The 25,003-nt window shown below is 36.1% G+C and overlaps 1 protein-coding gene across 2 annotated transcripts in view; it reads right to left on the bottom strand.

Annotated features, from left to right (window-relative positions):
* LOC149786133 (protein CIMAP1D-like) overlaps positions 1 to 25,003 on the bottom strand; it is a 92,036-nt gene that overhangs the window by 33,414 nt on the left and 33,619 nt on the right. Inside the window, exon 1 of one of the 2 annotated variants that reach the window (XM_089976467.1) lies at positions 14,294 to 14,881. The exons of the other annotated variant lie outside the window; for it this stretch is intronic. Within the exon in view, the coding sequence (XP_089832593.1) occupies positions 14,294 to 14,354 (61 nt within the window). The 5' untranslated portion in view covers positions 14,355 to 14,881. Of the gene's footprint in view, positions 1 to 14,293; positions 14,882 to 25,003 lie in introns of those variants that run through there. 2 annotated transcript variants of the gene reach the window in all.

Below are 25,003 nucleotides of genomic sequence, written 5' to 3'. Positions count from 1 at the left end.
TAAATTCCAAAAGAACCCAGTGCCACTTTTGATGTCTGCTGTGAGGCCATCGTATTTGTATATGTATATATCAAGGTTTAGTTGCAGGCTATGTTGAATTTTTACAAATAAGTTATAAACAAACTCTTGAGTTATAATCTGTCCCTGCTTACACCGTATTGTACCTACTCTGACTCCAACTGCATGTTGTCGCTTCCGGTTTGGAAGCTTACTATCTATATTTATAATCGACTGCACGATTTGGTAAATTTAAAACTAAGTTGTTAATACATAATCAAAATTATGACATGACGAAACCGGAAGCGACGCTAAACATCAGGAGTCAGAGTAGATGCAATACAGTGTCTTGTCTTCTAGGCGTTTACCATGGATAGTTCTTCCTATTTACCTCTTCCAGGCCACTACCTGCTACTACCTGCAACTCCATTAACGTACTTTTTCTGGCACTGATTATATATTTGCCCAAGAAAATTTGTATATAAAAAGTGAATCCGTAAACCCTTTCTTGCTCCTTTAATTCTATGAATAAGCGACATTTCCTCATAATGTTTTGAATTAGTACTACTAGGCATTAGAGGAAACAGTTGCACAAGAATGCAAGCGAGCACAATTATTACACTTTAATGATGAAACTTACGATTATCAAATATAACTGACCGCATGTTTGCGGAATGCATCATGCAATAAGCAAGAATCAAGCTCTCCAGTTAATTTAAATGAAACCTGTACATTTATCGAAAAGAAGCTTTCAAATTTTAACTCAAAGAGACATTATGAAATTTAACAAATTTGATCTGGTTGTGTAATGGAGGAGGAAAGATATTAAGTATAAAAACCGCTATAAATTATTGATCAAAATACGGCAAAATGCAGTATGAGAAAGTCATGATGACATACAAACATGACTCTTAACGGTATCAAGAAATCAAGGCGATTTGTGTGTGCGTGTGATTTGGATTTTTAACGTAGCTTTTAACAATTTTTCAGTCATATCGCTACGATGTCTGCAGTGTGACAGTTTATAGCGAGATCTAGCAATGGGGCATTATGCTTCAGACATGTAACATGATGTCCCACCCAGTCATATTATCCTGACACCAGGCCGACCAGTCCTAACACTAACCTCTTAATGATAAGCGCCAAGCGAGGAAATCAAGATGAAATACACATATGACTATATGCAGTATGAGTATGACATGATGACACACAAGCATTGATATATGCAGTATGAGTATGACATAATGACACAAAACATGACTATATGTAGTATGAGTATGACATAATGACATAAAACATAACTATATGCAGTATGAAGATGCTATTTTGACATACAAATATTGATATATGCAGTATGAGTATGACATGATGACATACATACATGACTATATGCAGTATGAGTATGACATGATGACATACACACATGTATATATGCAGTATGAGTATGACATGAAGCCATGCAGACATGTCTATATGCAGTATGAATATAACATGATGACATGCAAACATGACTATGCAGTACGAGTATGACATGATCACATACACACATGTCTATATGCAGTATGAGTATGACATGAAGACATACAAAAATTGCTATATTCAGTATGAATATGGCATGATGACATACAAACATGACTATATGCAGTATGATTATGACATGATGACATACAAACATGACTATATGCAGTATAAGTATGACATGATGACATACAAATATGATTATATGCAGTATGAGTATGACATGATGACACACAAACACTGCTATATATCCGGAGTATAAGTATGACATGAAGACATACATTCATCATTACACAACAACAACATTATTACTGTGCACGTAACTCCGCCAAGATACATTTGAACTTGGTCGCGCGCTCGACATAACTTTTGAAAGAAAATGGCGGTCTATTTAAAATTGAAATTTGGAGTCATATTGTGAATGAATGCGCATTGCAACAACTTTTCCATTTGATCTGGAATGAATAGAATTAGGTAAGTTTTTCGATTCTATGATATTTCGTGATTATGGACTGGATTTATATGTGACAATTCTACATGAAATACATCGGATTGAAGAAGCGAGGGGTAGCATGTTGACATCTGCAAATGTGTTTCTGTTTCTGTCATTGAATGTTTGAGATCATAATGTGGGAAAAATATGAAGTCTTTCAATTGCAATTATCAAAAAGACGCTATGGAATTTAACGCTTATTTCATTTTGAGTACAGTAAGGAGGATGTAATTGCACTTATATTCGAAATTACAGTACAATTTCGAAATGTTTAATCAAGACTGAGAACCTATGACATGGCTTATATTTTCCCATACAAATGCAACAACCTATAGGTAATCCGACATGAACGTTTAGGTATAATCTTATCCTATGACGTCACATAGCACACACACACACACACACACACACACATTAAGTCTGTGTCTGAAAAGACCTGGTATTCCGACCTTAACGTTTAGGTGTAGTATTATCATATGACGTTACATAGCACACACACATATATTAAGTTTGTGTCTGGAAAGAGCTGGTATTCCGACATGAACATTTAGGTGTAATATTATTATATGACGTCACATAGCACACAGACACACACACAGACAACAATTCAAGGGTCTGGACCGAATGTCTGGCTGAAGTGCAATGGTTGGTGTGTCAAGCTTATCGCTAAATGTGGATTCGCGTTATATAATCCACAGTTCCGCCAAAATAGTGGACATGACAGATTTGGCATTTCAAAACTGGATGACGGTTCTTTATTTCAAGACATACATATACATGACAAATTTGATGTAACACACACACACACACACACACACACACACACACACACACACACGATGAATGAACAATGTAAAAGTAGCAAGAGTTTTGACATAATAAATCTCGTGTCACTGAGTTCTTTCAACAAATCTGCTTGAAAAGATTTCTACATCTTTACCGCTTAACCCTTGATTGTTTCAAATGCTGTATCCAAAGGAAATAGTTTATAGCCCCATGGAAAATGCAAATAAATGGCCCTGTCTTGTTTGAATATATTTGGCGAACGTTGGTTCGATTTCTTAAGAAACCAATGGCTGTCCAACTTTGCTAAGTAACTATGAAGAACATATCGGTGAAGTCTCTGCACATATATCTTAAACTGTTCAAAACCTGTTTACACTGATCTCTAAAAAAATAAATGACAGTCTTAAATCCTTTCCTCGCTGGCTTTGCACTTACAGTATGTGAAACATGGTTTTAATTTGTTAACAGTGTAAACATCACGTGACACTTTTTATTTGAATTAACCTTTTAAATCCAATTAAGTTTCAAATTGGTACACAAAAGACGGGGTTACCTCTAAATGAAGTAAGTACTAAAAGAAATTAAAACTGCTATACGACATATGTAAATGTAACTTGTTTTCCGAGATCTTATATTAGGGATGAAAATTTACATGCTGTTAGAACTGATGTTGAGATTTTCTTCTGATCGCAAAGGACTATCATATTTATTGTTTTACAATTTGCATATGAACACAAAATCTCTCTCTCTCTCTCTCTCTCTCTCTCTCTCTCTCTCTGTTTCTATGGTAGGTTCTCTGCCGAAATACATATCATATGATCATGACATGAAACATTTCATTACTAGTAATGTCTTTCACTAGTCAAGAATGGACATGACAAAATTCCCCTCAGATCCAATTATCATTTTGATTTATTTAATATTGAAACGTGTTAGCACGGTTGAAATTTTATTATTAAAAACACAAATGGTCAGCATCTGTGTCAGCCTCAAAGGTAGAAACGAATAAAAGTAATCTGCCATTTCGTCGTGTCGGGGTTAGATAATTTAGTTGCACACCTACCTGTGAAAACGAAGTTTTCTCTTTCACAACGAAATGATATAAATCCAAGATACCTGGCCGATTTTCCAACTTTCTAATAAGATTCATATGTTGCTCTTATCCGCCGTCTTTTTTGTATAATTAATGAAAAATCTTTGACAGGCAATACCTACCTAACTACTTACCTGCCTAAACGGGGCCCCAAGTGGCCGAGTGGTCTAAAGCGCTCACTGTTACTGCCGTCTCACCTCTGTCTGCGTGGGTTCGACTCTCGGGCTTGGCCAGTGTGGGTACGTGAGAAAGCTTGCCAGTAGCTTCTCGTGGATCGATGGTTCTTTCCGGAGTTTTCCCAGGTTCTTCCTCCACCATTTATACTACCTAAACACATATCTACCTATCTGCTCCCCAACATATCTACCTTCATTCATGCATACCTGTTAGATTGATTGCGTAATTACTCACCTGCTTTCACACTCATCAAGCTACTCCCCTACCCACGCATATACTTTACATTTCTTACCTGCTCCCTTCCTATCCATCGAGAAGCCGTCGTGGCTTAATGATTAAGACGCTGGACTCGTGATTAGAATGGATTTGATTCCCACGATCGACTCGGTCCTGATCGGCTAAAAGGGTGTGTCATCGGGCAAGGTAGGAGCGGTTTTAGGGGTGGGGTGGGGGGGTAGGGATGCGTGCGCCACCATCCCCTCTCCTTTCTATATTAATCTCAGCACGATGTAATATGATGTGTTGCAGCGCAAAACGTAAAAACCGAACATAATGACCCATCTAAGTAACCACATACCTATATTAACTGACTCACCCGATAGTCCACTTCCCAATTCCACTGGACAACAAATTTTTACAAAAGTCATGTTACTGAAATAAAATTAGTCAATTCTTATCAATTTTTATGTGCTGAACACGAATATGACAGTCAAATTGCAAAATTGGCTCTAGTTTTTTTGTAATCTGCAAGAAATTAATGTTTACATAACGAAATGCATTCCAATAGTAAAAGGTCAACTGTAATAGCCTACCTATAAAAAATCAAGTCATTGACTACATCTTAGATTTCTTCGCCTGTCTCTTGTACAGATATTCGGGAGCATCTCTGAGGAGTGTCCAGCAGTAGTCAGCCAGCATTGTAGTGGACCATTTTCCCTGGTATCTTTGTTCCATTGTTGCGATATCTTGATGAAAACGTTCGCCGTGTTCATCACTAACAATACCACAGTTGCTAGGAAAGAAATCCAAATGGGAATGAAGGAAGTGAATCTTTAGAGACATATTGCAGCCAAGTTTCTTATACTTCATCAACATGTCTTCTACTAGTTCCTTATAGTTTTCTGCCCTAACATTTCCGAGGAAGTTTGTAGAAACTAGGCGAAAAGCATTCCATGCTTGTTTCGCGTCACCTTCCAGCAAGTTGTTGAACCGGTCATCTTTGAAAAGCTCTCGAATCTGAGGACCCACAAAAACTCCCTCTTTAATCTTTGCTTCGCTGAGTCGAGGGAATTTTTCATGCAGGTATCGGAATGCTGGCAAAGTCCGGTCAATGGCTTTCACGAAGTTCTTCATCAAACCTAGTTTGATGTGAAGGGGTGGTAGCAAGATTTTCTGAGCCTCAACCAGAGGTGGGTGTTGGATATTCTTCTCTCCAATGGCTACATTCTGCCTGTGAGTCCATTCCTTCCTCATGTAGTGCATTTCCCTTGCTCGGCTATCCCACTCGCATAAGAAACACATGTATTTTGTATATCCTTGCTGCAGTCCCATTAAAAGGGCAACTACCTTCAAATCACCACAGAGGTGCCAGCTGTACTTGTTATACTCAATGGAATTCAGTAGCTGCCTTAAGTTATCGTATGTCTCTTTCATGTGGACAGCATACGCTACTGGAATAGATGGAAGAATGTTTCCATTGTGCAAAAGCACAACCTTGAGACTCAGTTTCGAAGAGTCCACAAATAGTCTCCATTCTTGTGGGTCATGAGTGATTTTTAAAGCATTCATGAGGCCCTCAATATCGGAACAGAATATCAGATTACTTTCCTTTCTGAAGAAAGGCTCCAATTGCTGGTGGCGCTTTCGATATGCAGTAATTGTGACATCTTCTTCTAGAAGATTCCATTGTTGGAGTCTTGATCCTAGCAATTCTGCCTTGTTCTTTGATAAGTCCAAATCACGAATCAGGTCATTTAGTTCTTCCTGTGTTATTCTGTGTGGGGTTGATGATGCACCACAGTGAAAATCTGGATCACTGCATGCTGATGGACCAGGAGAAGAACAGGTCGACTCACCTTTGTCTTCGTCAGATGAATCAAGAGAATATTCTGCTGGAGGTTCTGGAATAGGAAGTCCCTCACCATGTGGAACTGGTCTCAATGCAGACGGAATGTTTGGGTAGACTATTCTCGACTTCTTTCGCTTCGTTATTCCGCCGGAAAGAGGAGGAACCAAGCAGAAGTAACAGTCATTTAGGTGGTTGCTTGGCTCTCTCCACACCATTGGGACTGCAAACGGCATTGATGACCTTTTGCAATTCAACCACTGTGAAAGCTGTGTTGTACATGTAGCACAGCATATATGTGGAGCCCAAGGCTTGTCTTGGTCACCAACCTTGCATCCGAAGTAAAGATGATATGCCTTCTTCACTTGAGAATTGATACTTTTCTTCTGGTTGGCAAATGTCACTTCCCCACAAATATAGCAAAAATTGTCCGCGGTATTAACACACTTTCGAGGCATTACTGTTCTTTATTGTACGTAAATGGATAAAATAATAAGTTTTATGTAACAGTAGCTTGAACTGTCTCGCACAACGTCTAAAATATTTTAAATGCTGAACCTATCTGATTGGGCTTTATATAGTACACTGCTTACGTCAGCTTCAGCAGCCGCCTGGCATTAGTATAATAGGCCTACACATGTATAGTACACTGCTGACGTCAACTTACTTCAGCAGCCGCATGGCATTAGTATTGCATTGCATCAGAAAATGATGCAATCAACTGTGGATGATGTGAGCATGATGGTATTATGCAATGTTACATCATTATTCCGGATGTTGCTGCAGTCCTACTGGAGAAATTTACACAGTGAAACATAGAAAATGAGGTATATGAATATCTTCAAAACGAGAGCCAATACAAATTTTTCACGGTTATATTCGTGTTCGGCACACCAAAATACTACAGATTAGGGCCTTTTCAAGTCAGTAATGATTTCACTGTTGACCAGTGTTCTTTACCGTCCTTCCTACCTATATCAGATGACGCTCACATTGATAATTCCTCCCTTCCTACCGCCGTAGTGTTGTTGTTGTTGTTGTTGTAGGGTTTAACGCCAATTTTCAGCACACGATAGGCTATACATGGCGGCCAGTATTAATGATGGAGGAAGAACCCGGGAAAACCCCGGAAAGAACCACCGACCCACGAGAAGCTAATGGCAAGCTTTCTCACATACGCACATTGGCAGAATCCGAGACTCGAACCCACGCAGACAGAGGTGAGATGGCAGTGATCCGTAACGGAGAGCGCTCTAGACCACTCGGCCACTCGCCCCCCCCCCCCCCACCAACGCTCATATAGTTATCTCATTTACCTTTCTACCTCCATCTCCCTACCTGTCTCGGGACTTAATCTACCTATATCAAGCAATGCTCACGTGAATGACTCCTCCCTTCCTCTGTACGTACCTATATCGATCGACGTTTGTGCTTGTTTAAACCGGTCACTTTCTAAACAGTTGACCTTTCATTCTGGTTTGGCAGGAGCATACTTCTTTATTTTTGCGTTGCATGTTTTTAATTTCATTTACCTGATAATTATATTGGTGCTTCTTGATAATTTGTTTCTGTCTAAAACATAAACAGGCCTTTTGTTGATATTTTCAGAGATAAGAAAGGTAGTTTCTAATGTTCACATTTAAAACTTAGTTGTAGATTTTCTTTCAGTGTATTTGTAATATAAAATAATAGAGAAATCAACGAAACTGCTGTAAATAAAAAGGATTAAACGCTCCACCTTCCACAGGAATATAAATTCTAATAACATAAATTTGGAATGTCAATTTATTGTATTTAGTTGATTTTATTAACATACATTATGTTCCATATCTTTAATAAATCTGTCAAAACCCTAGAAAATATCAAACTTCTGAGAATGCTAAAGTCGCAATAGTTTCTTGGATACCCATTGGGTACAAGGAAACATTTCATACGATTTGTTCTATAGGATAAACCTAAATTAATGGGCATGTTAATATGATTACACAGTTTTCAACAATCACGTAAAATTATAAGAAATGGATAATTTATTAAATATTGGGATGATACTGCTAATAAATATTTACCCACGCTATTTTTTAACTCACGATCAAATTTTGATTGACACTGCCGATTTTTCTAAAGTAATATTTAAGCGTACTGTCAGCAGTTCAGACTGTCAATGAAAATGATGACTCTCCGCTTCCCGTTGTTCGTGTGTAGCACACATCGTGCAGATAAAACAAAGTACATAAATTCAAAATATTTTACCTTCAAAATTAATAATAGTTTTTATATTACTCATGTGACGATATTGTAATATTGACACACATTTGTTGATATATGTATATACTACTAAATTAAAATCAAAAGTGTTAGTTAATACTTCATACTCCAGTAAAGGTTAACATTGTCATATGCAAGTCTTTTTGAACGATCATTTTCAAAATTTTCAAGATGTCCAACTTTGATTCTTAGAGGTAAGCAGGTGCTGCCAACATAGCTAATGTGCACAACAAATTAATTTGAGTAAAATAAATGAATTTTTAAAATATTCCAAAATGATGCGGGTTTTATATGGGGATGGGGTGGATGAGGATGGGTGGGGATGGATATATGCAAGTTGCATGTGATGGAGCATCAACCGCTATTTCTTTTTTCTAAATGAGTTCTCTGTCCTCGCATAAAATTAATAGAATTATACGTTTTATCGCCATTTCGAAACAGATAAGAACTGTATACAATTAGTAAGCTAAACGCAAGTCATAGCTATTAAAATCAACAATGTAAGTTAATTAAAAAAATGTCGATTACTTTTCCAAGCCACTAAATTTCACAAAAAATATCCCTCGGTAGATCGAGTCACAATTGACTCATTTGAAGGTATTACGTTAGAAAATGACGTCATTTAAGTGAAAGTGTAAAACTGACATTTTTGTCAACTCGTGCGAAAGAAGAGTATAAAGGGAATATGATCTACAGCATATTAGATTTTGTATCATTGTTGTATGTATTGTATGCTTATCACGAATCATGAAAGGAATCTAACTTTTTTCTCTGTTCTCATAATGATAATTTTTTAACAAAGTTCTTATTCAGAAATTTGCGTTTTTCACTTTGTCCATACAGACAAGTTTTCCGTTTCATGCCACTGATTTGGTCACAATTTCAGATGTTAAATAGAACGAATCAATTACACGTTTGGAACCCCCTCATCTCCACGAATACTAATTTTCCTAGCGATTGAAGGATCCTTTTTATTTTATTCCATTTTTGGTTAGGAAAGAAAGGAACTCTTTTTATATATAAAAAAAGTCAGGGGACAGGATAGGTTGGTCAAGTTAACTATTTGAAGCAAGAATATTCTTTTCATGTTGACAAGATGTGTGATAACTTTAAGATGAAATAATTTTTGTCTTGTCATTGTTGAGGATAACTGGATTCTGCAGAGACCGAAAAAAACTCCCACCTAAATCGTGAAATATAAGTGCACGGATTAAATTACATGTTAACAAGAAAACTTCGCAAAGTACATGAAATCTAACTGAAATCACATGACGCAACAAATGTAATGCGATTTCCTTGTACTACACAAAGGATACCTGACAGATGATGCTCTACAGTCAGGTTTCCCCAGTGGAACATATAATATTTGTACCCACACCCCCAAAAAGAGGGGAATTTCTTCTTTAGTGTCAATTACATCAGCACCTCCCTCCTCCGGTCCAGCGAGTGAAACACGGCTTTTTCCCGTGGAGAGGGAAAGGTTGCTATGGAAGAAAGTTTCCAATGAAGAGAAACCTATCTGGAGCCACTTTTCCGTTTGGGGTTGGGTGAGGGGGAATTCTCTGATATCAGTATTTAGTAGTTGGAAATATATACGTATGCAATCATTTCAGTTGTTTCTAAGTCAAACATTGACATAAGACGTAGCTGTTTTAAAATACCATTACTTTACTTCGGCATTGATGACCCTTTTTCAGTCACATGTCTGGTTGTCGACAAAACAAAAAGAGATGATCATATCATAAAAACATTGCTATCCTGTGCAATTGCTGTATTTACTGCTACTACCACTAGTACTACTACTACCTCCACAACAACTACTACTACTAACAAAACAAATACTACTACTAAAAAAACAAATATTACAACTACCACAAACAATAATTCCTCCACCACCGTTACCAACGGTACCCCTATTCCAACCATTACCACAACATGAATAAATGATACATGCTAGCTACTGTGTTACACTTTGTAACTGTTGAACGATTTTGCTCGACTGAATCTTTAAACAAAAAATAGAATACAACATAAAAGGAACGCAGAACCAGATTATTTGGATTACAACTTTGGATGTATGCTGTTTTAAATCGTCCCTCACAAGTCATGCATGATTTAAAAAATTGTGACATTTTTAACATTGCCATCACTGTAAACAATTTGAGACAGAAGGCATAGAAAAAACGCACGCTTCTCACTTTTGCCATCCTTTTCGTTTGCCCGCATCCCAGGGGCTATATTCATGGTTTGAAACCTATGTTGTCATCTACTGTAACATCAAATTAAATGAGATCATCAACCCTCAATAGATGGAGTTCAAGTTACAAGGAGGTGTCTACATTACATATGATAATGTGACCTTGGACTCCCCGCTTCCCAACCCCAAGGTTGTATCCAGGGCCTGAAACTTTAGTCGCCATAAACTGATCCTCGTAAAACAACATACCAGTCATGAAAACCCCATGAAATGGAGTAAAAAGAGTTTAGACCACGATAAAGAATCAACATTCTATGAAAAGATTGATGCACACCAATCCTCCCATGTCATCTGAAATCATGATGTTGTCTACCATTCCTCATTAAAAATAGTTAAAGGATTAAGAAGCTAACGGGCAGAAACGCAGACACGGAAAACAGATTGACACACCTGGCTACTCAAAATATATCATCTAAAAGTACAGATTTGTGTAGAATTATTGTGTAAGATAGGAAAACATCACCCAAGAATCAAATTTTGATCATTAGAGTGGAATTGACTTTTCATACATCCGTGTATAACGAATGAATACTCTCTTGATGTATCCTCTTTCAAAGAACAGTGGTCAAGATCACTGAGGTATTGGATACACACACACACACACACACACGTGTATATATATATATATATATATATATATATATATATATATATATATATATATATATATATATATATATATATATATATATATATATAAACTACCTTTCACGAGCACAAAGCTATTAACAACGCATATACTATATTCTGATCAACTTTACACCAACGACATTAAAAATGCACGGATCATTCATTAATTAAACATAGTAAGTTATTTAAGAGCACGTTATCGTTAACAGAATGGCGCAGTATTCATATCAACATTAGGGCCATCGGCCCGAGTCTAGTGTTTACCATCAGATATGGTAGTGTAATAATGAAGATCTTCTCTCCGAAATCATTAGCACGACATGTAAGATGCGTTTGGAGGTAAAATAATCCCTGGCAATTAGGTCTTTTCATGTTGAATGAACATCTATACCCGAGGTAACTATTAATGCAAGCGTAACCAATTAAAGCTGGGCCATACTAAATATAAATAAGTAGGCATATATTTTTATGGAGATTAACGAAGACGTCATTATCACGATAAGACGACGTCTTTCAGTATCTTATTGTTGTGGGGTTGAACGCCATTTTTCAGCACACGATAGGCTATACATTGCGGCCAGTATTAATGGTGGAGGAAGAACCCGGGAAAACCCCGGAAAGAACCAAAGACCTACGAGAAGCTACTGGCAAGCTTTCTCACATACCCACATTAGCCGAATCCAAGACTCGAACCCATGCAGACAGAGGTGAGATGGCAGTGATCCGTAACGGAGAGCGCTTTAGACCACTCGGCCACTCGGGGCCCCCTCAGTATCTTGGAACTACTTTGTTCGGAATTTACAATGGTTTGAAAAGTTTAAATTATAACTGCGTTTTACCAATTATTTACTAAGCCGTTTAAATCATCTGCTATGAAATTATTTACAGCAATACAACTTTATAATTTGTCCCTAATTATGAAGCTGTTTCTTAAGTGCTGGCTCGATGGAAGACACACACACTTTGTCAAGAGGATGCGTAAAACGCAGGTCAATGTGATCTCCTTTTGGTAACTAATATACATGCCAAAATGGCTGAGAAAGAGAGCTAACTGAAAACATGTAGCTTAATCAATGAATTCCTGGAACTGTACGAGTAGAATAAAAAATATTGTTTAGTTCTTCAGTCATCAGGAAATTGTTATGAGTTACCTTTAAATACTAGCAAAAGTAGGTCACATCAACTTACATTTACTTTTAAATTTGTACGTTCCTATAACATTGTTAAGTTTTCGCACTTAGCTGCAAAGCTCACTCTGTTGCATGCACAGTTATCAAACTTGACATGTGCATTTATCGCCAGAAATAATATTTACCCCTTTAAAAGTTGGTAGCAGTGACCTAGTTTCTTTGTGACAGCCATTTTTTGTTGTTGTTTAATCGGGCACAACGAAGCAGGTACGACACAAAATTCTTTGGAAATTTGTGTTTACTTGTTATCGATTGGATAGCACCACATCAGCCATAGCCATATTATAGCTTCCCGTCATTATCACTGACACGGAGATTGATCTATTTAACCATGGACACTGATAATTTTCTATGCTATTTACGTATACGGCCTGTTCACTCGAATATTGGTATACACAGAACAAGTGCTAAAATCATGTTACGGAGAACTTAAGATCTGACCGTTCTATTGGTATCGTTCAGGCTGATGGGAAAGTAAAGAAAAAGGATATAATTGGATTAGATATTATCAACCTAATATGTACAAACTTTTAATAAGTTTTTGAAAGAGGTTTTTCAAGCCACGCATATTTCCCTTGGATTATGATTGTACATTTTGGTAAATGTAATGAATAGATTTAGAATGACAAATAATAACAGGACACTAAAGAGAGAAATATGTTACTATAGACCATATACTTTCAAAAAATTTTATGTCGGCAACGATAGCTTTAGGATTTGCAACTATGTGAGGGAATGGTTTGAAGGTAGAATAATAAACAGAAATTAAAATCCAGAGAAAGATATTTTAATTTACTTGATCTTTTTTAAACCTTCAAAATTATAGTCTCTGTCTGTAATATTTCTTACTTTTTAATTTCTACGAGGACATTTTAGCATTTGTAATCATGCAAAAATTATCAAAGTGCACATGAATTGAGAACTTTACAGTGACGTTTAGAATTTCAGGAAGATTTACCGCATGAGTTTTTGGCATGTCGGTTTGTTACAAAAGCTTACACGAAGAGGAATGAAGTACCGAAAACGTCCTAAACCGAACTCTGTTAGGACCCATACTCTGTTAGGACCCGAACTCTGTTAGGACCCAAACTCTGTTAGGACCCGGACTCTGTTAGGACCCGAACTCTGTTAGGATCGAAACTCTGTTAGGACCCGGACTCTATTAGTACCCAAACTCTGTTGGGACCCGGACTCTCTTAGGACCTAAATTTGTTCTTATTTTTGGAGATGAACAGTATAACGAGCTTTAATTAGAACAGTATTATTCGGATCGAACTACACAAAAGTAGGCCGGTATACAAAGAGTCCGGTTTATAATTGTTTAACGATATCAAAAAGCTCCAAATTACAAATATATTCAACAAGGACAGTATATCACAACTTCCCTTATCATCTTACTTCAATAATCTTCCCTCATACACATCTAGTTTCTGATCTGCTTATCACGTTCTCACAATGTTTTTCTCCCGGTAGTTTGCTAGAGAAGATCGATTGTTTTAAATATGCACTCGTGGCGACATTACAAAATATGCACCTTAATAACAATAAATGTTTGAACCATATATTTTCATTAATATTTTCTGCTCGTGTTGAAATGTGAACTTCGGATTCATACGTGAAGCTTAGTCGTATATGCTGAATGAAAAAGAGATACAGAGAGAATTGGAAATTCAAAAGTAGATGATCATCAAAAGATATTGAAGTGTCTTAAAATGCCAAGCTGTCTTATATCCAAATAAGTCAGCTACTCTTTACGAAACAACAGAGATTATTTCAATGAATAAATAAATAAATAAATAAATACTTTGCATTGCGATCCTACCTGTGTACAGGGCCTGTATTTTGATAGCATTATCCTCATTTTTTGCATCTTGTTTTGTCATCTTGGACTTCAGTGTGAATCTTTACCTTGCAATCAGGCAGCCAAATTTGAAACTAGTTGTTTGTTTGTCCTGCGTTTTACATTGATTCGATCTCCATTGTTTGCTTTACATTTCCCTCCAGCAACAGATGGTTTCCAAGGACGCGTCTAACTAGGCCCACACGCACTTTGTCAGTATCATTTGCTCTTTTAATAATTGATGCATCTAGCTTCGCATTTTAAGTATTAGTGTCAGTTACATACACGTCTGATACACAAACGAATACGAACAGTGATACAGCTATACAAAGGTTGTATGGTCCTAATTTCCACTGAGCCCAAGTGTCCCAATCATGCAAAACTCTTACTGTAATCGTTAGAAATTATTCCCACAGCAAAGTATTGAATGTGTATTCTTCGCATAGAAATCGCTTTTCAATGCCCAGTTGGTACTTACATTAGACTTTCAGCACAAGCAAGTCTTTATGAACAAAATTAACTATAAAACTAGGGATATATATCACTACCGATAAATCAATCGATGGCAATACTGTATTATCAGTGACTAATAATGTTCGTCTGCTTTCAATGTATTTATTGCATGCAGTGAATTGTCAGTTTTCCGTGTCAGTTTTTCTCAGTTGTATGCCAATACATCTGTTAAATTAAAAAAATAATCGCACACCAAGTTCAACTCAAAATTGCACTCGAAGGGGGTTTCTTTTAAGACACGCATTCTAGCCTCAGTCAATAGAAAAAGAGCAAAAACAAACTGTTCGATACAATTGACGACAAAGAAAAGACTGCGGATTATTTGTAGGCATTAAAATTGGTGATATGTCCACATCATGGATTACATATTGATGGTAAAAGACAATAAAGACAAATTGACGTTTTTTTTTAATGAAACGATTAGATCAACCTAACACTGCTGCAGTTTAAAAAATATGTTTCTCATTCAAAAGATTTGAAAAAGGTTTATTTACATGAGTAAGATGTCTGCCGTATTCGTTGTCCGAAATAAAGCCTTTGTAAAGCTGTTTGTTGTTTCCATCGTTGGCTGCCTTGGTTATATTATGAAAATGGCTGGATATTTACTTTAATGGAAAGGTACGGCATTTCAGACGTCTAGACAGGATACCCCAGTGGAGATTAAAGTCCACACTTTAAATAAACAGCCTACTCGGTAGTGTCTTCTTTAATTTTCATTGGCGTCGGAGCAATTTTGTATTAAGATCGGCTACATCTGTGATGAGGGAATTCCAGGATGAGTTGGGTTGCCATCACAGTAGTGGTATGACACGAGCATTAACGAGTCAGAAATTTCGTCCTGAGCTATTTATTTGTTTGTGATAAGTGAGGGTTAATTATTTGTGTGTGTGTGTGTGTGTGTGTGATCTAAAACTTGCCTAATTGAATAATTAGGGTATATCATGTATTTTCAGGATCATGTTTTGTTGTGAAAAGTTTTAAAGCTTTGGTCGATTCAAACGACGGTTTATCAGTGATTTATAAAAATTCCATACATATTACAAGATGATGAATTGTATCGCACGACACTATTTAGCTTTGTTCTCTTCCTTTCAACTGTGGTGTAACCTTAACCTTGCCCTGTCTTTAAAACTGCAATTTAAAACCAGCATAAATAACGAGTACTGGTCCTAATGAAAATCGCTTTCGTTAAAACCAGCATAAATAACAAGTATTGGACCTTATGAAAATCTGTTCCTTTTGATTCTTGGACATCAAAGCAAATTTTAAGCTTATTTCTAGTACAATCCATGAACTTTTGAAATACATTTCTAAAATTGGAAGAAAACTGAGCTTGAATCTATGAGTCTTTTGCACTTTTGTTATTTCTTTGCTTTGCGTCCGTCGATAAAAGGTATGTTTGTGCCGTTGACGCATGTTGTACTGCGATCCATAACGTGTCTAGTAAATTACGGGACTTCTCGGCCCATATAACGAACTCGGACTACCCTAATTGGACTATTTACATGCTCGGTCCATTACGTACTCCGCCTATCGGTCCACGATTTGTATAACAGTAATGTGGATATAATGTCCTTTGTCAGCAGTAATTTCATTTTAAAAAAATAAAACTTCGTGTGTTTCTTTATGTTCAGTGCATCTGTGTATGCAGTTAAAGTACAAGTCGTGCAGGTAATGTAGATGTTCAAGAACGACTATTTGAGTAATGGGTATACTTTTCTAGAACTTTGATTAAACGTAAATTTAATTGGCGATAATTAGAAAATTTTAGAACAATTGATATTTAACTTAAAAGAACAAATGCGCTTACATGACCATGTTGACATACACTTTAATTTAGGATTCCTTAGTGCAGAAAGATAAAATAAACAACACATGGCACAGAGAAATAAGCTGGAATCAAGAAAATATGTAAACTAAATTCTCCTTTCAAACTTGATAAAAAATTACTGAATAATTTGGGAGGATTCTTAGCAAAGACGTTGTGTTCTTACATGTTCCTCTCAAACAATAACGTACACCTACGTTTAAAAATGTCTGGATCTTGCCAAAGTTAAAAAGAAAACGGTATTTATAACTGTATTTATTATTTTCGCCTGATTAAACTTTTACAAGGTGATAATCCCATCAAAACCACTAACTGCCGTTAAAAAGTGTAGTAATTTATTTGTTACATATTGAATAGAGTCAAGCGAATATTGTCCTTAACCAACTGATGTCGTTCGAACTAATTATCATTCACTTTTATTAAATAAAGACAAAAGGCTGAATTTAAATTAAGTTTGTAATCTTTACAATACAATGAATCGCTTATTTTTCGGGCGGAACTGAATAATGGATATTTAAAATTTTTGAAATTATTTTCTGTTTACTAATTATAAAATTTACTTACAAGGATTGACCAGGATTCTTTGTGTGTGTGTGGTTCGTACAGTGTAAACATCGTTTTTTCCGGTTCAAACTTCAATAAACGTAAAACATAACTCCTTAACTATTCACTTATTCACCATAAATAAATCACAGATGCAGCTTTCTTTGATGGACCAATGATGACAGTAAATTAAAATTAAATTAAAGTTTGTATGGACCGAATCAATAATGGGCCGACTTTGTTATGGGTCGACTCCGCAATCTTGATTTTTATACAGCATTTCGATGAATCGTCAGTTTATAATTTTCTTTTTAAAAATGGGCAGTTAGAGTGCGTTGTTGTTATTACTTCACAGCAACATAAAAACATTTTTCTACGTTTCTTGTGGGGTTTTTTTTATCGGTTTTTATAACACCGTCATTGAAAGGACGACTTGATTTTCTGGTATATCAAAATAAATAAGGGTAGATTTACACAGAACATAGACTGTTACATATTCCGTTATGCACGCCATATTTTAAGGTCAAATGTAAACTTTGTACCTAAAAGGTATATATATATATATATATATATATATATATATATATATATATATATATATATATATATATATATATATATATATATATTACATTACGTTACATTGTCTTAATATCTTGTTTTCCTTTTCTATAGTGCATAGTTACCCACTTGTTCAAGTATACGCGTTAGACCTTCAGACTGGTCGATTTTGCACTAATATACTCGACTTTTATATCAATCTACCTATGAATAAATTGCTTGTATTATAAGACACCATATTATTCAAATTTGATAGAAACTTTTCTTAAATCCTATCGATTATTAACGAGATGAGCACATATACTGAAGAAGAAAAAGATGTTCTGAATGGTAATATATTCACATAATCAATTATCACAGTGATTGACTGCTTTCAGCAAGAGCTAGCTAATTCAAAGAAAATGATTTAAAACTAAATGGGGTCTTGACACTCCCAAATACTGAAATGAATCTTTCAGAATTGTGTTTATTGTCTCCGTGTAGAAAACAACCAACCCTGACTGAGTACATCTTTCCTACAACGGTCCAAGAAAACGATTTGTCATTACCGTATACATCCTTTCTACAACAATCCAACTGACTGTATACAACTTATCTACAACGATCCAAGACAAAAATCTACCCTGACTGCATACACATTATCTACAACGATCCAAGACATCATTCTACCCAATCTGTCATTACCGTATACACCCTACTACAACAGTTCAACTGAATGTATGCAGCTTATCTACAACGATCCAAGACATCATTCTATCCTATCTTATCTACAACGATCCAGGACAACAATCTGTCATTACCGTATACACCCTATTACAACAATTCGACTGACTGTATACAGCTTATCTACAACGATACATGACAACAATCTGCTCTGACTGTATTACGTCTTATCTTTAACGGTAAAAGGCAACATTCTACCTAACCATATACACAATATCGACAAAAGTCTAAGACAGCAATCTACCCTGACTATATACATCCAATGTACAACGATCCAAGACAGCAATCTACCCTGACTATATACATCCAATGTACAACGATCCAAGACAGCAATCTACCCTGACTATATACATCCTATGTACAACGATCCAAGACAACAATCTACCCTGACTATATATATCCTATGTACAACGATCCAAGACAGCAATCTACCCTGACTATATACGTCCTATGTACAACGATCCAAGACAACAATCTACCCTAACTATATACATCCTATGTACAACGATCCAAGACAGCAATCTACCCTGACTATATACATCCTATGTACAACGATCCAAGACAACAATCTACCCTGACTATATACATCCTATGTACAACGATCCAAGACAAAAATCTACCCTGACTATATACATCCTATGTACAACGATCCAAGACAAAATTCTACCCTGACTGTACAACGGTCCAAGTCTCTATCTTCCAGAACATCCTTTTGCTGACACTTCGTCAAAAACTGAAGATAACATTATATTGATATAATGCGATAGATAGCTATAAAAACACCGATAATGTTAAAATAAGACAAGTAGTGAACGCATGCATAATGGAATATTTAACACTAAAACTTCCTATAACGACTCCCATGAAGGTTCTATTTTCACGTTAACAACGACTACATATAGAAACAACGTTTTCTTTATTTTAAATGCATCATGCAATATAAGTCTCTAAAAAAATCCTACATATTATATCTATACCTTTGAATGTCATTACCCGGAGGATGCGTAATTCAAATTTCTGGCTACTTTTAAAGGCTCATCCAATTTTTTTTTTCCTGGAGCAGCTAGTAAAGCATCCCAATGCAGAAGTTTATCATTGTGTCCAGAGATAATATGTGCCTATTTTATCCTATCTATCCTTCTATCTATAGGCACTTATGCGAGCATATCCGAGTGTGTTTTAGCTACATTTTGTTATATTATAGACCCCTAAGAAATTGAGGACCACTAGGCAGATAGGTCTTTCCAGTCCATATGTTTTATTCTCGTTAAATAAATAAATAAATAAATAAATAAATAAATATTATTATTATTGAGACAAGAGATAGACTGAAACATTAATACAGAGAAACAAACAGATATATAGATTCGAAGACAAAAAAATAGACACCAAGAACCAAAGAGACAGATAGCTTGTTTGAATGATAGACAAACATGCAGAGATAGGCGAAGGAGAGAAAGACAAACATGCATAGATAATCGTTGGAGAGAAAGACAAACATAGATATGTATACATTTTTAATGACTATATTCCTGGTGATAGACAAATTGAACATACTGTAATATCAGCATAAGAACTGCAAATATACAGAGAATAAATTACTTAGTGATTGTAAATTACCCTCTTGTACAAGTTACATGTCTTCTACATATATCAAGGTATTTCAACACGATATATATATATATATATATATATATATATATATATATATATATATATATATATATATATATATATATATATATATATATATATATATATATATATATATATATGTATGTATGTATGTGTGTGTGTGTGTGTGTGTGTGTGTGTGTGTGTGCGTGTGTGTGTGCACTTATGCCACCTTGAAGCTGCCAAGAAGGAGAACACTAAAAGGTAACTACATGTATGAGACAATAATAGAATCCTTGATATGTATCAGTGTGAGATTGGAAAATTCCACTCGAGGGTCAAAATTTTGCATCAGACTTTAGGCTTTGCCAAATACTTAGAGTGCAATTTTAATCCCGAGGGTGGAATTCTCCTATCCTACACTGAAACATAATGAAAGAATTTTTTTCTCACATTTCTGACCGATAACTGAGGGTGGAAATAAAAATGGCGCATTGTGAACACATCGGGTAACTGTCGAACAGCAAAACACCCGTTTAAAATCCCCGTACCTTAAGATAGAGGGGAAAAGGTTGAGTTTACACTATGTACTTTAAATGACGTTTAAATACATTTTAGCTTTCAAAAACAGCGGTTGTAAGAGCTATGTTAATGTCAATGTACCGAGTCCGAACTGTGTAACGTAGAGGGCCTGCGCAATGATGCAAGTGTGAACTGGCAAAATAAGACCACTTTTATCTATAAGATTAATCAAGACAGACAAAAATAATGAAATAGTCCTTCATTCAACTTTGATCTAAAATTTATTTACCCTTTAGGAATAATAATGAGAATGCGATTTAAAAAAATAATAACAATTAGAGTTTTTCAGTCAAGAAGCCGAACGACCTGTTTGCTGCACACGTAACTTCAACCATTGGTCGTTTTAGCACTTAAATGTGTTGCAGTTAATGTTTATCTTGATTACTGTGAAAAAATATTCTAGTGATGATGGAAGGGGGAACTTTTAGCTAATTAATACACATTATGCTCCCAACAGAAGGTCAAAATAGTCCTCGCGTCAGGACACGTGCAATGTAGAATGGAGCTTTGCTGTTGTTGTTGTTGTAGGGTTTAACACCATTTTTCAGCACACGATAGGCTATACATGGCGGCCAGTATTAATGATGGAGGAAGAACCCGGGAAATCACCGGAGACAACCACCGACCCTCGAGAAGATACTGGCAAGCTTTCTCACATACCCACATTGGCCGAATCCGAGACTCGAACCCACGCAGACAGAGGTGAGATGGTAGTGATCAGTAACAGAGAGCGCTTTAGACTACTCGGCTACTCGGGGCCCTTTGAATAGAGCTAGCCTGTTCTACACTGGATAACACGATCATATACATGCAGGAATGTGAGAATTGCTGTAACACTTCTGCATAAGACGATAGCTCGATTAAAGAAGACGAACGCGTTAATAATAATAATAATAATAATAATAATAAAGAAAATTGATTTCGATAGAAACGGAAGAAGAAAAAAAAAAAGGCCATAAGAGGTTGAACAAAATACATACATGAAGTTCAATGTACATTATTGGCTGATGATAGATGAAAATTTTCATGTTGACCCTTTTATTCACTTGAAGCGTGCTGTAATTATAGTAATTTCTCATACAGTGTTCAATATACTAATTACTTTTTATGGTCGTAACTACCATCTATGGTCAAAGTTACCAATCCTAGTTTTATAGCTCATTCCTTAGGTTATGTAAATTGTGGGATGTAAGAAAATAAATCCCTTTAAATGTAATGAAAGTACAAGAAGTAATCGTAAAAAGACAAATTTTAATAAATCGATGGTGCATGAAAATATACGGGACTGAACTATATATTGAGAACCACAGGTGCTCGACGCGAGCTTGATGTTAAGAAAAAAAAAACAATCATCTAAAGGAAAAAAAATCATACAGAGTGACAAAAATACCTTAGATTACCCCCAATGAACCGTTCTGACATAGGACCCTCTGTATCATAATATATAAGAGAGAAGGTACGGAACTTCCAAATACTTCGCTCCACCCATGACCCTCGATTTCCTTCTGTTATTTCCGTCATTAAAGGCACACGACCATACTATATGGCTTGTTTTACTTCTGAGATATTTTTCTATCCATCAAGCCATCATTGACTTTTCTGCGTTGTACCAAACTGAAGTTACAGGCTCCGAAACGTGCGATTTTCGCGAAGTTTACCATTGTGGACACTTCCGTGCTCATCTGAAAACCGGTGACAAGAGCGATATGGACACTGTTTTCAACTCTATGGTGCATCCCTTCTTGAATTACAGAACAGCGGAAAATGCAAAAGTAAGTTTTTTACTTACCATTAACTCGATTTAACTTTAGGAATCCTGTTCCATGCAATAATTATACATTGTCTTCTTCACTGCAAAACACATCGTATACATGCATCTCTATTTTCAAAATAGGCGGCACTAATGTCAACGCCGAAATATGATTGGTTCAGAAGGTTATACTTATTATCACAGGAGCACGGAAATGTCCATGTTATATATATATATATATATATATATATATATATATATATATATATATATATATATATATATATATATATATATATATATATATATATATATATATATATTATCCATCAGAAGTTAATTTTCTTGTGCACACACTTCACCCCACCATTAGTAACATACCCGTGTGACATCCATCGTCACAAGCCACAACATCACATAGGATATTAAGTTAAGATGGTTGAATTTACAAAAAAAAAAAAAAAAACATATTCCTGTAAGGGTGAGTCCTCCGAATCCCTTTCCTTATCTACGTTGATAACCGTATCTATAATAATAGTTCCATTGTCTCGAAATACCTTACACGTTTCTGCTCTCATTATTAGTGTGGGATTTTTGTTGTTGCTTTTTTGTTGTCTTTTTTTAGAAATCCAATTTTTTTTAACGGACGTATATGCCATTCTAAGTTGTTCCTGTCTTTTCCATCGGTGGATAATGCACCATATATCCCCAGTTAGATTATCGTGTACATTTTCTATCAGTAGATAATATACCGCATATCCCTAGTTGGATTATCATGTGTGCATTTTCTATCAGTAGATAATATACCGCATATCCCTAGTTAGATTATCATGTGTGCATTTTCTATCAGTAGATAATATACAGAATATCCATAGCCAGATTATCAGTTGCAAATATGAAAAACAAAGAATATTTCTGCCCTAGTATTCCCACTAACTTGGCAAATAAAAAGATACAAGGGCTAATCTTATGTCCCTTAGATCTAATAGAAAATGACGAACCCTAAATTGGGGTGGAGTGATATAGGACAGGATTTAGGGTTAATTAGTTCTTCACTATGGGTACCCATTTTAACAGGTGCTGACATAAATTTTCCAGCAGGATAGAACTATTTGTAACGAAGAAACGAGCAATAAAGAGATTCGTGTGCAGTGTTTATGAGTGAAAATGCCGAGCACGACAAGGACGAGTGTCTAAACCGTAGATCGGCAACCTATTTTACATAGCGTGCCACTTCCCCCCCCCCCCCCCCCGAATTAATTACAAAATTAACTAGCGCGTGCCACCGTAAGAGAGTAACACTGTTAAGATTGAGATTTTTGGGGGCCCTTCGCGTGCCACACAAAATCTCTTCACCCCCCACCTTACGGCACGCATGCCGTAGGTTGCCGACCCCTTGTCTAACTGTAGGACTCATAATTCTCTCTCTCTCTCTCTTTCTCTCTCTGTGCATGCTCTAGTTGTGAATAAGGTTATTCAGAGGAAAATTCCCGCTGTCCTGAGATTACTGTACATTCAGAAACACTTCTGTATATTAGTGTCAATATCTCTCTAACAAAGGAATTAAGCGTGTTTACATGACAGTGTGGCATGCGCCGATCATTTAGGACGAAAACAATTATCACTCATAAGTATGTTTTAGGATCTGTGATTTATCGTGACAAAGATGACTTTGATAGAAACACGTAGCAGTGATAGTCGCTTTGACTACATTTTATAAAAACGTTTAATCCAGTTTGTTTGCTTAACTTGTTAAGTTTGACGGATGATTATGTTGGAGGGGTATACCAGTATTGGTTAATGTAGGCAATTCACTTTTTGTGTAGTGATTTTAACTAGTTTAACCATAATGACGTTATCAAATCTTTACCTATTTTATCCCCATTAGGTCCATTTCAGTGCTCTCCATTTTAATGACAATAGATGACGTGAAGTGTTTTTGACGGATGGTTAACCTCATTTTAATTTCATTTACCCAAACAGTAAAAAGGGTCAGCATGTCAACAGACCAAGAAAAGTGGATTGCACATAAGGCAATTATTTGTCCGTTTTGTTTTATTACGATAGTCATACATTCATGAACGGCGTTTGAGGGTGGCAAGTGGGGCGACTGCCCCCAGGCCCCGCACTTCAGGCCTAAGGTCGTCATTATGAGTTTGTCGAGTTATATTCTCTGGATTTAAAAAAAAATGAATAATAAAAAAAAAACTAAATTCGTGTGCCAAATCGCGAACGTTGATCTAGGCTAGACATAATCAGTGTTTGGAGTTCCGAGATACCGATACTCTGACCCCGCGAGGTCATGGTCGGCCCTAGGCCCCGCGTACTCCTAACGCCGTGCCTGCATACATTATATACAGAAAGTTCCCATAATTCACGTAAAGATCTTCATTTGACCACTAGCTTTCATCTGGGCTATATAAAAATATTATAAATCAAGATTGTTTACACTACCTGCATATATGCTGCAGTACGCAACGTTACTGCATGCAGCCTGACCAATGGTTATTTTCTTATCAAAACTCCCAGTCGTTATTCATCTTTTTCATCCAGTGTACTACAGCAAAAGATAGAAATC

This window comes from Sinohyriopsis cumingii, chromosome 12 (genome assembly GCF_028554795.1).
Source record: "Sinohyriopsis cumingii isolate HCF-2022 chromosome 12, ASM2855479v2, whole genome shotgun sequence".
NCBI classification, from domain to species: Eukaryota; Metazoa; Mollusca; class Bivalvia; order Unionida; family Unionidae; genus Sinohyriopsis; species Sinohyriopsis cumingii.
The sequence above is the reverse complement of the archived record's forward strand: the minus strand, read 5'-3'. Positions and strand labels throughout refer to the sequence as shown.